The sequence below is a fragment of the Nanorana parkeri genome, unplaced genomic scaffold (assembly GCF_000935625.1).
Source record: "Nanorana parkeri isolate BGI_ZX_2015 unplaced genomic scaffold, ASM93562v1 scaffold1824, whole genome shotgun sequence".
Lineage (NCBI taxonomy): Eukaryota > Metazoa > Chordata > Amphibia > Anura > Dicroglossidae > Nanorana > Nanorana parkeri.
Genome location: NW_017308092.1, coordinates 75,080 through 90,391, shown reverse-complemented (window position 1 = coordinate 90,391; position 15,312 = coordinate 75,080). Strand labels below are relative to the sequence as shown.

The 15,312-nt window shown below is 45.6% G+C and overlaps 1 protein-coding gene across 1 annotated transcript in view; it reads right to left on the bottom strand.

Annotated features, from left to right (window-relative positions):
• The window catches only part of PRPF19 (pre-mRNA processing factor 19), a 220,285-nt gene that overhangs the window by 180,582 nt on the left and 24,391 nt on the right, over positions 1 to 15,312 (bottom strand). Inside the window, exon 3 of the mRNA XM_018571734.1 lies at positions 7,186 to 7,262. Coding sequence (XP_018427236.1) covers positions 7,186 to 7,262 — 77 coding nt within the window. The remainder of the gene's footprint in view (positions 1 to 7,185; positions 7,263 to 15,312) is intronic.

The following is a 15,312-nucleotide window of genomic DNA, read 5'->3' as shown; positions in this document are numbered from 1 at the left end:
GGGCAGGGAACGGGGGTGGTGTATTATTTTATACGTGGGGGGCACTGAACAGGGGGAGAGTATTTAATATGTGGGGGCAGGGAGCTTTATGGCAATATTGTTAAAGTTGTTAATATTTATTTTGGTAACTTTATTCTGCATAAAACATGTAACAGTGTAATTTCATAATATAATTTAAGAGGGTGTGTTTAGGGGCAGAGTTAAGGCTAGGGCAGGGTAAGGTGGGAAACTGGTGGTGAGTAACTCTTAAGGCCTGGCTAGTAGCTCAGGACTTGCAATTTTGACCCCTGGTATAGTATATATAATGTAGAACAGTGTAGCTGAGACAAGGCATCCATCACCGGAGGACACTAGCAAAAAACAAAGGCTAGGAGTGGTAAGCAGGGTTGTCCTGCAGCTTTGACTGTTTTGCAAGTGTCCTATCATCTGCAAGTAGCTGCATAACCCAGTGGTTAAAGAATTAAACTCAATATGTCCTGTGATCAAACGATTATTGCTTATTCTACAAAGATATACTAAAATGGCTTGGGCTGGGTTCACATCTAGGCGTATCAAATATGCGCGTTTGTCGCAGTTTTGTGGCTCGCGTTTTTACCGCGATTCGTGGTAAAAAACGCGTAACAAACGCGTGTTTCCAAGGGCTACCTGGCTGTATCCCCAATGGATACGCGCGGCAAATACGCCCCAAAGAAGCTCTTGTACTTCTTCGGGCGTAGGGCGTTTTGTAGCGCGTTCATACGGCCTGTAATACGCCCAGGTGTGAACCATACCCATAGGAAATAATTGGATTTCTGAGTTTGAGCGTCTTGCAGAGCGTAGGAACGCGCTACAAAACGCCCAGGTGTGAACCGGGCCTTGGAGAGATTTTTTTTTTGGTACCCCTAGAAAAAAAAAATGAGAATATAAAAAAAAGAAAAAAGGTGATATCTGGGATGTTAAAATTATTTTAAAAATTACTAAAGCAGGGGCCCAATCTACTTTTCACTCACCGCAATCTACTTGTTGCGATGCAAAAAAAAATATTTTAACCAAAACCGCATTTAACCGTGCTAAGAATCGCTTCTCATTAATTGGACATTCTCATTAATTATAGTAAAAAATAAAACCCGTAGTGGTGATTAAATACCACCACAATAAAGTTCTATCTGTCCCCAAAAAATGGTATAAAATTCATTTCAGTACAGCGTTGCATGACGGAATAAATGTCAGTCAAAGTACCGCAGCGCTGAATACTGAAAAATGGCCTGGCCAGGAAGGGGGTCTAAACACCTGGTCTTGAAGTGGTTAATGTATATATATATATATAAATTATGTTTATTCAATAAATTTGCAAACAATTTTAGATAACTACATAGTCTTGGTCATTCACATCTCTCCGTAAACCCTATACATTTTCTTGTCGTAATTATATATACAGTATTTTCTTTAATTTGAGCACAGAGCAGATAGGGGAATGAACATTCTCCGGGCCTGCTCCCCACTCTCCATCCTGAAACCAATGTCAGAGAACCCCGAAAATCAGGAAGGGGGTTGGGGAAAGACAAGTAGGATGATACAAGTGATCTGGGTGGTTGTATAGCCGGCCAGACCACTTGTACAAAATGGGCTTCCCTGCTCTACAATCAGCCCTGGATTGTTTGCCCGGCATTGCACGTCTCGGGTGTCGGGCGATAGAATCCCACACCCCTGCACTACCACATGAGCGTGGTATTCGTGTGACTGATCTGGCCTTGGAGTACAAGATCGCAAAGTCTACCATCTCGACTATTTTGAAGAATAAAGATGCCATCAAAGCAGCTGATGTAGCAAAACGAGTAGCGATGTTAACCAAGTAGAGGACACAAGTAATGGAAGAGGTGGGAAAACTTTTGTTAGTGTGGTTGAATGAGAAACAGCTGGCAGGTGATCGTGTTAGTGAAGCTATATGTGAAAAAGCCAGGAAATTGCACAATTATTTGCTGCAGCAAAACCCCTCCACTAGTTCATCTAGTGATGAATTTAAAGCAAGTAGAGGGTGGTTTGGTAAATTCCGCAAGAGAAGTGGCAACCACAGTGTCATACGACATGGTGAGGCTTCCAGTTCTGACAAAGCCTCTGCAGAAGCCTGCAAGAAAGACTTTGCGAAATTCATGAAGGCAGAAGGATGCGTTGCTCAACAAGTGCCAAACAGAACCTATATCACGCAGAGAGGAAACCCCTGAAGGAGATCTCCCTGATGTCCTTATGGAGGGGGGCTCTCTCGCCAAACAATAACCTCCTCCCCACCTTTCTGTCCTCCACGCCCAGGTTTGCCTTGCTTACAAAGATAGGCTGTTGACTATGACCCAAAGACCTGATGCAAGTACAAAAAAACATCCGTGGCTGATAACTCTCCTTATATATGTTCCAACACAGAAAGGAGGTTGCAAAAGTGTGAAATTGGGGAAAATCCCCAATACTCCTGCTTAACACTAACCCCAGCAGTGTAGGAAGGAGTAATTAGGTTGCCTATTGTCTGGGGTTGCTGCTTGCAGATTGAAAAGGTGTTTGCACTGCAGCTCATGCCTCCAACTAGCCACATCACTGGTGGAACGACATATAACGCATACAAAACGTGTGTTAATAAAGAGGTACTACAACCCTCAGCAACCAACACCCAAAAGGAGGATCACCTCCCAAGGCCCCCCCTCCCCACTGTGCCCTGCACAACAGTATGGGGGGTAGGAGGAAGGAGACTTCCCTTTAAGCCTTCCAACCTTCCTTTGGAGCCATTAGTGTCCGTGAATGACACAGCAGAAATCAGACTGCATGGGGTAGCACTGCCAACCAGAGGAAGCCTTGTGCAACACTTCATGTTCATGACTGCTTGTGGCTCCGTCCCTCGCCTGCTGCACTCCCTCCCTGGCGTCTGTGGATGCTGGTGCCAGGGGTACTCACCACTCCATTGCATAGCTGTCCATACAAGGAGGCCCTGGATGCTACAGGATATGAATATCCACAACATGGCAGCATACATAGGGAGCATGGATGGCAAACCGCCCCATTCAAGACAAGGCAGAGGAGAACTCTGAGCTGAACCAAATGTGAGTAAGGGAAAGCTCTGCTAGAGCCGATATGCACCAGGGGATGGTTGCTTTTCCTCAAGGCGGAGAAGAAACCTCAGGGATAGATGGGGAGGGAGGGTCCCATAATAGGATAACCTGGAGGTTAATCCTAGGATAAGCCCAGGCATGCAAGCCCCCCCGGTCCACTGTCCTTGATTCACGGGGGAGCACACACTGGGAGGCCCCGCAGGCCTATGGAGAAAATAACAAATGGTTACGATGCTCCTATTAGGCCGGAGGAAACACAATAAACTGAGGTGGTGGGGCTGTACCGCCCCTTTTATTTAAATTGTGGATGATGTGTTTCCAGTTTTAGGTGGGTGGATTCTCTCTCTCTCAAGTGCTGCCCTGGAATATGACTTGGGAAAGTCACTCGCACTCCAGCTTGGTTTCAGTCAATATTTATTGACCGCTGTAGTGTCACATCATAGCGACGTGTCGGACCCGCACGGTCCCTTCTTCAGGCGATCTGCCTGTACAAGGTGATCTCTGTGTTCTGTCATGTCTAAACACCTGTAATGGTGCAGTCTTAATAGCAGGAATCAGGTTCTTGTCGGTCTGTAAAAATGTTCATGTTTTTGAGTGTTGTCCTTTTGTATGGATCGTGATCTAAAATTGTAACTATGTAAAAAAGGAATCCTGTAGCTATTTTTCGGTATCCCCTTATATTGGGTCCTTTCTCTGGCCCGTAATAGAGCGTTATTGACCACATGGTTACACACCTCTTTGCAGGAATTTCCTACGCATCTTCTCAATGTGTATGTGGCATGTCTCAGGTTCTGAATAAATTCTCATTACCTTTTAAAACGTAACATTTATGATGGGTCTACTCTGAGATGTGTCCGTTCTCGTTATGAGGCTGAGCAGTGAATGAACGGGCATTGAGCATGTGCGACTTCATGGGGGTTAGTGCACGAGCGCCAACTGAGCAGGCCAAATTCGTCAGCGGGATCGCGTCAGATGGTAGCCATGGCGCGAGAGACGCCACCCGCCCCTATACGACACAGACGCCACCCATTTTCATATGGGGATGCACGCTGTGCTTACAATAACACACCTTCCTCACATGAACAAGTGTGCGGGGCGTGATCACAGCACTTCCTTGCAGCATTGTTGCCATGGTAGTGAAGTTGCCACCTATCCCCGCACAGATAGATGTGTGTGAGGGGGGTCTAACTCCGGAGCCATGTGGTAAGGAAGTGAGTCCGTTTTGTTTTTTTGTTTCTCTGGTGATGGCGCTGATCGAGGATGCTCAAAGAGATAGACCCATGCAGCATCACAAGGTACAAATGTTTACTTCAGTCGCATATGCAGATGCATTGTTATTGCTTATTACATTGAAATTGGTGGGGATGTGACATCATTGTGATGTCAAAGGAGAGGTTTTTGGCTTTTGATTGGTTAATTGGTTCACATAGTTATGTATATATTGTTGCGCGTTACTGGTGTTCACTCTTTGTTTGCCTGAAGAAGGGACCATGCGGTTCCAAAACGTTGCTATGATGTGACACTACAGAGGTCAATAAATATGGACTGAAACCAAGCTGGAGTGCGAGTGACTTTTCTACATTTACTTTGCGGTATTTAAAGTCGCAAAGCTGCAAAGAACAGGATTTAATAAGGAGTTGCGCTAATATTGCGCAACATAAAAATTTGCAACTACCACCATTTTATTCTATAGGGTCTTGGCATTCAGAAAATATATAATGTTGGGGGTTTTAAGTAATTTTCAGGCCTAAAATGTGGAATATAACATGGGTACAAAAAAATGAAAAAAAGGCCTCAGTCATGAAGGGGTTAAAGGCAAAATAACAAAAAACACATGCAGTACATCTCCCCTAAAGACCTGGCAAATGCAAAAAAATACCCCTTGATCTGCTAGAAATGCATTTATCTTTCAATTTCCAATTGTGGGCTGACAACACACAGCATTTTTATGCTCTCAGTAGTATTAGCCCTGCTCAGTGTTCTATTGCTGAACTTCGAAATTCACACTATGGTCTTCATTAGGGATGTCCAGATACCATTTTTTCAAGACCAAGTACTTTTCCTCAGGTACTTGCCGATACCAATTACTGATCCTTTTTCTTAACCTCCCTGGCGGTCTGATTTGTTGTTTTATATTGTAGGCCTGTAATTCTTGGGAATAACTCCCTTAAATCTGTCCAAACAAGAGTCTAGTAGACAACCCGGGTATGATAAAGTTTGAAACACGAAATCATAAATTATAATATAATAATTATAAAAAATAATAATACATTTAGTTAAATAATGTAATCAAACCAAAAACACTGAAATTTGTCAAAACAAGGGTGCAATATTACTAGTCACTGTAATGCTAAACACTGCATATTGGTTTAGTAAACATCCCGGATATGAAACATTTTGAAACATGGGACTGCACAAAGTCCAACTTCACAATCAGGACAATGGAACCTGGTTTCCTTTCTGATTTTTTTTCCACCATCACCTCGCTTCGAGCAACACACCACGCACATCCTTGTAGGTGCTGACTTTTTCTCGGTTGGTGGGATGTAGTCCATGAAGTGACGACCAGTCAGGCGTTGACGGTTGACACTACAGTGTAATTCTGAGTGTGGCTCGGGGTCACCGCTTTTGGTACTGAAAATTAACCACAAGCCACACTCTGGATTACCGCCAGGGGAGGTTAAAGGAATATTTGTGACTTTTTTAAAACAATACAGACTGATGATGTTAGGGCAGTTTCCTTATAAAATTGTGAAGAACTGTAACTCAATCCATGATTATTCAGCATTAGAGAATGGCAACCAGCAATAGAGGACTACAAATCCCATTCATCCATGATTATACAGCAATTATACAGGGCTGCGTGCGGGTCAGGCTCTACGGGCAGGTGCCAGGCTTGTGCCAGTCTTGGAAAGGCGGAAAAGGAGACGTGTGGCCTAACTGGCACTGTCAAAGACAGCTGCCGCGAGGTCCCCAGCAAGCAGCCTAAGATCCGCAGAAACCGCAAGACTTGTGAAAATGCCCTGTAACCGATACCAATAACGGTATCAGGACAGCCTTAGTCTTCATTTGTTGCAGGCAGGCGGAGCCTATATCTCGATGGCTGTCCTGGAAGATGACTGGGGAAATAGGCACTATTTCACTTGCAGTCTCACGATGAGAACTAGGGGAGCTAAACAGGCCTAAAAGAACAGAGAGGTGTGCAGGGAACAGCTGAATTTCTTACCAGATCAACAGGTTTATAAAATTTATAAAACGGACATAACAAATGCTTTGAATTGTATGTTTAGCTTGATTACCACCGAGACCCTCCCTCTGCAGCCTGAGTTCCATGCACAACACAGTTGCTGTTTAGGCCATGACAAGTTGGCCAAATCAATATTCCTATGTGTGCACCAGCAGCTCACAGATGTGGAGATTTAAATTAATCAAAATGTAGGTTTAAGGATCCCCCAAAAAAAACACTAGTCACTAGTTTCACATTTTAGCATATGAAGTTTTAGAGCAGTTTAATTACACTTTATTATTACAGAGTCTGTATCTCTGACTCTAAGTCCTAACAGGCCAAAAAGCTTTATTTGTCAACTGGATCTTGACACAAAGTTAGGTGCAAATAAGCCAACCATGTTTGAAGCAAGTGATTGCTAAACAAATGGCTACCTATGAAAATCGCACATGAACAGAGCATTGTGCGATCATGAGATATTAAGTACTACTTCATGCTATGAAGCCATTTGATCAGTGGTCATTTGCTACACCTAGCAATCAAATGGCTACCAATTATTGTAGCAGGACTGAGCTAATAAAAATCTCATGTGCAGCTCTAATCTATTCAGGTGACTGCCATAAATATCTTAGTAGCAAGATAATAAAATCACTTCAGTAGCCCTAGGCTAAAAATAACAGCAACATGCTGCCGCTTGATCCTAACCCAAAGGGAAAAAACACAACAATTAAGAGAAGCCACCTTAAATGGGACTGTTTTATTTTTGCCGGTTGCTTTTTTTCTGTCTTAGGTAGCAGTGGCCTCATGTTGGCTTTCCAGAAAAAGAACCAGAAAAATTAACTGAATATCGTTTGTATATATACACATACAGTCCATACTGATACTCACCCATTCATCCTGCAAAGACTTGAGTATTGCTGGAATACTTGTTGCAGAGGGTGGCTTTGGACGAACTGGGTGAGCAACTATAAGATGGCAAAAGAAAGCAAATAAAAAAAAAAATCAATTGAAATTCACTACGATGGAAGATACCGAATCCAGCCGCTAAAAGAAGCAAGTATTGAAGTTGATCAGAAAGGAAACTCGGATCAACAGTGACATATTTTTTCAAACCCGTTAGAAAATGAACATCATCCCAAAGGGACTCACGATGAAGAACCCACTCTCAACTACCCACAATTCACCAGCAGCTGAGATTATCTGCAGATGGAACAGTGAGAAACTACGTAACCTCCTAATTCATCAACAATATGGAAAAAGACAAAGATTAAACTGCCAAAGAAAATCCCTACTCCAGAGCCTTCTGCAAATTAACCCCTTCGTGAAGAACCCACTCTCAACTACCCACAATTCACCAGCAGCTGAGATTATCTGCAGACGGAGCAGTGAGAAACTACGTAACCTCCTAATTCATCAACTATATGGAAAAAGACAAAGATTACACTGCCAAAGACAATCCCTACTCCAGAGCCTTCTGCAAATTACACCTGAAGCCAAAAATTTGGAAATACAAATTGACTATTTCTACAGGAAAAAACAACAAAGCCTCATCAGTAAGAAAAAGAAGAAACTGGCAAACCTTGCACAGAACAAAGACGTCCCAAAAACAAGATTAACCAATTTCACCTCATCCTCTGTAACTACCTATGTCCCTATCCAAGCTGAAATGATCAACCAATGTGAAAGCTGCTCAGACAATACTGAGATTGTCAACCTCTCAAATCATCACCTCACAATACAGGAAACAGCAGTCCTATCCAAGGGGCTTACATTTTGTCCAAGCACCAAACTGGACCAAAATGAATTTTATATCCTTTTTTGGGGCCAGATAGAGCTTTCTTTTGGTGGTATTTAATCACCACTGGGGTTTTTATTTTTTACTATATTAAGGAAAAAGCACCGAAAATTTTGAAAAAAACACAACTGTTTTCCCTATGTTAAGCTATGAAAGTTTGCACATAAATAATCTTTCTTCATAAATTTAGATCAAAATGTATTCTGCTACATTTCTTTGGTAAAAAAAAAAAAAGTGTAAATTAATTACAATGTGTGAAAGTTATATAGTCCACAGACTATGGTATATATATTTGAATTGTATCAACCCTGGTGCCCTGACTGCTTATCGCATTTCTTGAGGCCCCAAAATGCAAGGCCAGTAGAAAGCCCCACAAAATGACCCCATTATAGAAAGAAGATACCCCAAGGTATTTGATAATGTGCATGTTGAGTGTTTTCTAGGTTTCATTTTTTGGGTAAACGTTCACAGAAAATGAAGAAATTGTTTGTTTTTTACAAAAAGTTGCCTGTTTAAAAGATATACCTAACACACAGCATGGGCACACATACAATTGTACCCCCAAAAAATATTCTGCTACTCCTTCCGAGTATGGGGATATCAAATATGTAAAACTTTTTTGCGGCCTAGCCACATAGAGGGGCCCAAACCCCAAAGAGCACCTTGAGGTTTTGAATAGAGATAAATTGTACTTTTGTTTTTTTGACTACCTATCGCATTTTTGGAGGTGCCAGGAGAGAATAAACACCCACAAAATGACCCCATTTTGAAAAGAAGACACCCAAAGGTATTTGATAAAAAACATGCTGAGTCTTTTGAAGATTTCATTTTTTGCTACAGAATTGTAGAAAATGAAGAAAGAAAATTAATAAAAAATATTTTTTACACAAAGTTGAAAATGTATATGATATTTCTAACACACAGCTTTGACATCCTTAGAATAACACCTCAAAACACATTCTACTAATTCTCCTGAGTATGTTGATACCACACGTCAAACTTTTTCTGCAGCCCAGCCCAAAATTCAAGGCACACCTTGAGGCTTTCAAGGGGCATAAATTACGCATTTGATTCCCTGACTACCTATTGCGTTTTTTAGAGGCCCTGCCGCGCCAAGGCACCTCTTATAGTGCGGTCCTAACTCTAAACCATTGGGATGTGCGGGATCCCTTGTGTGTTTCTGTGCTTTTAAGGAGGCCGGGCTTCCTCCTGACAAACCTGCACCCAATTTGAAATCTTCTGCCCCCATGTGCTCCAAGATGGAGACTCTCATAGTTTAGAGTTAGGACCGCACTATAAGAGGTGCCTTGGCGCGGCAGTGCGGCTTTCACATCCTCTGCAGAAGACGTGTATCCAAACCTCTGTTATTATCCTTAGTGGTGAGACAAGTTGTTTTACATGCTGGTTTGTGAGTGTGCCATGATGCCTTTCTACTGTTTTACTGTTCAAAGCCCATTTCGTGTGCACCTTGTGCGCCCAAAATTCCAAGGAGCACCATGATAACCTACAGGAAGCTGAACAAAGGGTAAACAAAACAGTACCTGTGGTTCCAGAAGTGCAGTTGTCAGCAGAGGATAGCTGGGACTGGTGTTTTGGCTGGAACATTGTCAGTGGGACATGCAGATTGATGACTACAAGCAGCAGACAGATCAGTTCAGGCGGCAAGCAGAGACCTGGTCAGTATGCAGGCAAAGAATCAGTCCAGGCAGCAGGCAGAAACGTGGTCAATAAACAGTCCTAGGTCAGTTCGGGCGGCAGGCAGAGACATGGTCAGTATCCAGGCAAAAGTTAGTTAACGTGGCAGGCAGAGACGTGGTCTGTATCCAGGCAAAGAATCAGTCCAGGCAGCAGGCACAAACGTGGTCAATAAACAGTCCTAGGGGGGCGTGGCCTAGCTATGGCAGAGTGAGGTCGCAACTTGCCGGAGCTCTGCTGCCAGCCCAGCATCTATCAGTTGATCTACGTTAAACTACTTACCTAAGTCGATGTCCAAGAAGGGCAAACCTTCGGGTACTGACGGCGGACGGAATACCAGGGACCTTCATCACTTCTTTGCCTCCCCGGCCTCGTCAACGCGTTCCTCCACCGCGCAACGCATGGCCCCGACTGAGACGCCGAGGCCTACACCATCCACTTCTCCACGGGACTTGCTTGACTCCCCCCCCTCACACCGCATCTGGTGATCGTCCGCTTTTGCTCGACGAACCACGCCGGGAACCGACCAGCCTAGCAACCGGCCCAGCATCGGCCTGCCTCGCGCTCCCGCCACGGGACGCTGCCCGCACAATGGCTGCTGCACCCACACTCTCGGCGGCGGAGATCTCATCCATCCTGCTCTCCCTTCCTACTAAGCAGGACATGGCGGAGATGGTGTCCAGGATGGAAGCCACCCTTAAAAAGGGACATAGCGGGTGTATCATCCACGGTATCCCAGCTTGAAGACCGTGTATCCCACGTGTATCCCCGTGTATCCCACACAGACCATGAAGGGGTATCCCGCAGGCTAGCGGCCCTGGAGTTCAGGGTCCTCCACCAAGATTCCCCGCCTTGCGTCTCTGGCCTTGGCCCATGACGACTTGGAAAATCGTTCACGCCGCAACGTTAAGTTGCGAGGCATCCCGGAAACGACGACATCCGCTGATCTGCGACCGGTGGTCTCGGGAATCCTCAACGCCATACTGGACAAGTCCCCAGATACACCCCTGGAAATTGACCGTGTGCACCGGGTGGGAGCCCCCCGCACTGACGCAGGGACCCCCGGCCTCGTGACGTACTATGTCGTATACACTACTTCACGGTGAAGGACGCCATCATCCGCCAAGCCTGGCGTAAGGGCCCGACCGCGTTTGATGGGACAGAGGTCACGCTTTTACCGGATCTATCTAGACGCACCCTGCAAATGCGCAGACTGTTGCAACCGCTCCTCACTGAGATCCGCCGAGCTGGTGCTCTCTACTCCTGGGGTTACCCATTCTGCTTGAACATCCGCAGAAGCAGGGAGACGTTCATCTTGCGGCACCCTGATCAACTACCAGACCTATTCCTGTTCTTGGAAAGCGAACCAGTGGAAGTCCAGGACTGGCTTCAACCGGACCTCCCAGACGCATCCCGTCCAATGCCCCAACGCAACAGACGTCGAGTCAACTCAAGAAGCTCCTCACGGCCCCGCACTCGGGACACCCGCGTTCCCACACCGGCTCTACCCAACGCAGTCGAAGATCCCACCACACGAGAACTGTGATGGCCTCCGCTGGCACCCTTATCCGCACGACCCGAGGGAATGATCTATTCCGCTGTGAACTGTGAACACCGGACAATGCTACACCGGACAATGGGTCTGCCCGCTCCTTTCCGGGCCACCTTAGATGGGACTTCTCTGGGTGATGTATACTTACCCACGTTAGCAGTTAACAGGTTTAAATGTTTGATGCACCCCGAGTGGGGCTGACTTCATCACCAGAATACCCAGACCACTGTGTCCCACCACCCCCCACTTACTGAGAGTGACCGGGGGAACCCATACATGAACCCAGTTTTTAAGGAACGGCCTCTCTAACTTTGCCCGCGGGCCTTCCCCCAGCACTACGTTAGCACATCGGGCTTCTTGCTTTGACAACCTGAGCCACACCACACCCCACCGGGCCAACACGTCTGCACTCTATACCTAGAGATGACCTCCTGAAACAGGCACCTTGGGGTGATGGGAACACCTGACTGACTGTACCTGTAGCGCTGCCCACACCTACAGCACAGATCTAGGGGGTGAGCCGGGACGACTTAACCCCATAGCAGTGGGACAGAGGAGATACCTCACACACTTGATACCTAACACCCCTGACTGCCCACGGACCCTATCCGTCCACCAGTTAACCACACACACGGGCACCCTAGAATTCTCAGCTACCCACCATTTTGAGGGGACCAGACCCGTTCACACCGCCCCCCCTGTTGTAGACACCCCCACAGGTGTAAGCGGAGTAGCCTCGCCATCCCCAGCGAACAATTTCCATCCACTCCCCGAGTGGACCGTCACGTCACACCCTTTCTTTCTGCTACCAATTACTAATCCAACCTGTAGCACCCGCCCCACTATGTCAAAATGTCAAAATGGGAGGAGGATCTCCAAACACACTTCACTCCGGAAGATACGGAGAAGCTACTATCCCTGTCCTATCGTTCGTCTATAAGTAACAGATACCAGGAATCAGGGTACAAAATAGTAACCAGATGGTATCGCACTCCGAAAGCTTTACACCTGCTATTCCCAGACTCTTCTGATTTCTGCTGGCGATGCCAACAACCGGCAGCAGATATGCTCCACATCTTCTGGTCCTGCCCAACCCTCAAGCGTTTCTGGAGCCAAGTTCAGGCCCTGGCCCAGAAATTCACGGATTGTCAGGTACCCCTAGACCCGGCCTTCTTCCTACTGCACCACAATACCATCTCGGCGCGCTCCTACACCCGCTCCCTTCTCAAACACATTGTCAATGCGGCACGGGCATGTATCCCCCCTCTTTGGAAGAAACCTACTCCGCCCCACTTGGGACAGGTCCTGGACCGCATCCATGATACTTACCTGATGGAAGACCTCACAAGCTCAATCAAAAATACCACCATACCCTTTGCCCACACATGGTTCCCCTGGATGGAATTCATATTATCCCCTGAATACCTGGAACTGAGACGAGACCCTGAGGGGATTGTACCGCCAACCGAGGGGTGAGGGACGCTGTAGGGGGTACCCCTCCGCTACTGAACACCACTCGCTCCATCCTTAACCCGCCCCACCCCAACCTTCTTCCCGCCTGATCCTAACCTCCTCCCCCATCTTCATTTTCCCCTCCCCCCAGCTATCCCCTTTCTTTTTATTCCTTCCCACTCTTCCCCAGTCATTTCTTCTCCTCTCTTTCCAGAATGCACCCGACTCATTAATGCTAATGATACCATTAAAATAATCTACAATAATATTGGGGTGTTACCTTCTACGCAGAATATACCCACCCCTTCCCCACCTACCACTTCCTTGCTGCCCTCCCCTGAATGTACTACCGTGACCTACTTACAGGAATCCACACGATACCCACATTTATCTACCATTGTAACCCCACTGGGCTAGACAGAAAATGTCACACCATTAGTGTACCTACTCTTCCAACTGGATGTTCTCCATATGTACCTTGATATGTGAACCCTTGTTTGACACTGCATGGATAATCTTGTTATGCCCTTGTGGATCCTAACATGTTTTTCAACTATGCATGCTTGTGCCTTTTTGTTTGTGTACTATGCAAAAAACCTTAAAGAATTCATAAAAAAAAAAAATAAACAGTCCTAGGTCAGTTCAGGCAGCAGGCAGAGACATGGTCAGTATCCAGGCAAAGGTCAGTTAATGTGGCGGTCAGAGACGTGGTAAGTATCAAAGCAAAGAATCAGTCCAGGCAGCAGGCACAAACGTGGTCTATAAACAGTCCTAGGTCAGTTCAGCCGGCAGGCAGAGACATGGTCAGTATCCAGGCAAAGAATCAGTCCAGGCAGCAGGCAGAAACGTGGTCAATAAACAAGCAAGGGTCTGTTCAGGTAGCAAGCAGATCAATATTCAGGTAAATTATTCGTCAGGGCAGCGGGCAGGAACACCATATACCTACACTAATATCTCAGTGAGGTATGGTAGAGGCGGAAGCAGCCTCTAATGCAGAGACCAGGTTTTGAGGGACAATAGGGACAATAGTAACTCCTTATTCCATGTTTGCTACACACTCTGCATCTTTTTTGGGGTGTCCGGTCTACTTAGTTAGGAGGAACAACATCGGGGGAAATGTCTCTCATGCAGCCTACTGGCTGCGTTGGACTGAAGCCTTTCAGATACAGGGCTTTGCTGGTAAATCATGGCTGTAATAATTTCCTCTTGATATTGTAGGTAACAGCCAGATCTTCCCGCAGATTTATAAAGTCACAAATGAGTTATACATAGCCAATTGGAAAAGATATATTGAAACTTTTTTGTACCAGTACTTTGATCTTCGGGTTGCCAGGTATGGCTGCAGCATCTGGTCATTAAAATCTACACCACCCATATGCACATTATATTCCTGGATACAAAGAGGCTTTGGCAACACACCATAATGTCACTGAACTTCCACTGAGGTATCTGGATGTATAGATGAAAGTACATAAACGTCACGTTTGTCCTTCCATTTAAGGGCTAAAAGTTTGTCATTCCTCATACTGGCTGACTCACCCCTTTTCAGTTTCTTGTGGACTAAATTTTGGGGAAAGCCAATGCGATTTGGTCGCATTGTACCACAGGCTGGGGTTTTTTGGAGGAAGAGATGCTTGAACAGTGGCACACTTGCATTAAATTGTCCACATAGAGATGGTATCCCAGTTCTTCTTTCACAAAGTTTGTAAAACTTCGCCCCATACCTGGCACGTTTACTGGGGAGATACTGTTTTATGGCAAGCCTGCCTGTAAAATGTACAAGGGATTCATCTATGCAGATATTTTACTGGGGGGTATATATTTGTGAAAATTTTGTGGTGAAAAAATTGATAAGTGGCCTAATTTTGTGGAGCTTGTCATATTTGGGGTCACTTCTGGGAGGGCAAGTTGAATTATCACCGAAATGGAGAAACCTCATAATCATTGTATATCTGGTCCTAGACATGGTAGCAGAGTACAGGGGCATGTGGTGGATTGGCTGTGTGGACCAATATGACTGAAGTACATTTTTTTTGGTGAGTCCCATGTTCAGCGTTAGACCGAGAAAAGTTTTGAATTCAGGAACAGTGAGAGGTCTCCACTCAAATGGTCTGGCATAGCTGGAATTGGGATTGGTTGCAGTAAATTGTTGGTAGTACAGATTTGTTTGGTCCACAATTAAACTGAAAAGTTCTTCAGTAAAAAACAAATAAAAAAATTGGGTAGCTGTAAGATTCTCAGTCTCAACCTGAACTCCTGGATGGGCAGTAAATGGGGGGAGGACAGGCGTTGAAGAAGTAGAGGGTAGCCACAATGGATTTGAAAGTCCCTCTGGCACACTAGTACGTGCTCTCTGGGGCCTAACTCTGGGTGGCTGATGATGGATTACTGCACTACTGCTGCTTGCAATTTGATGAGGATGCACTGCAGTGCTAGTGCTTGCCTGCTGCATTTCAGTTGGATGTGTGATGACTGGCACAGCACGCCTGGCTCTTTTAGATGGGACAACTTCAGAATCAGA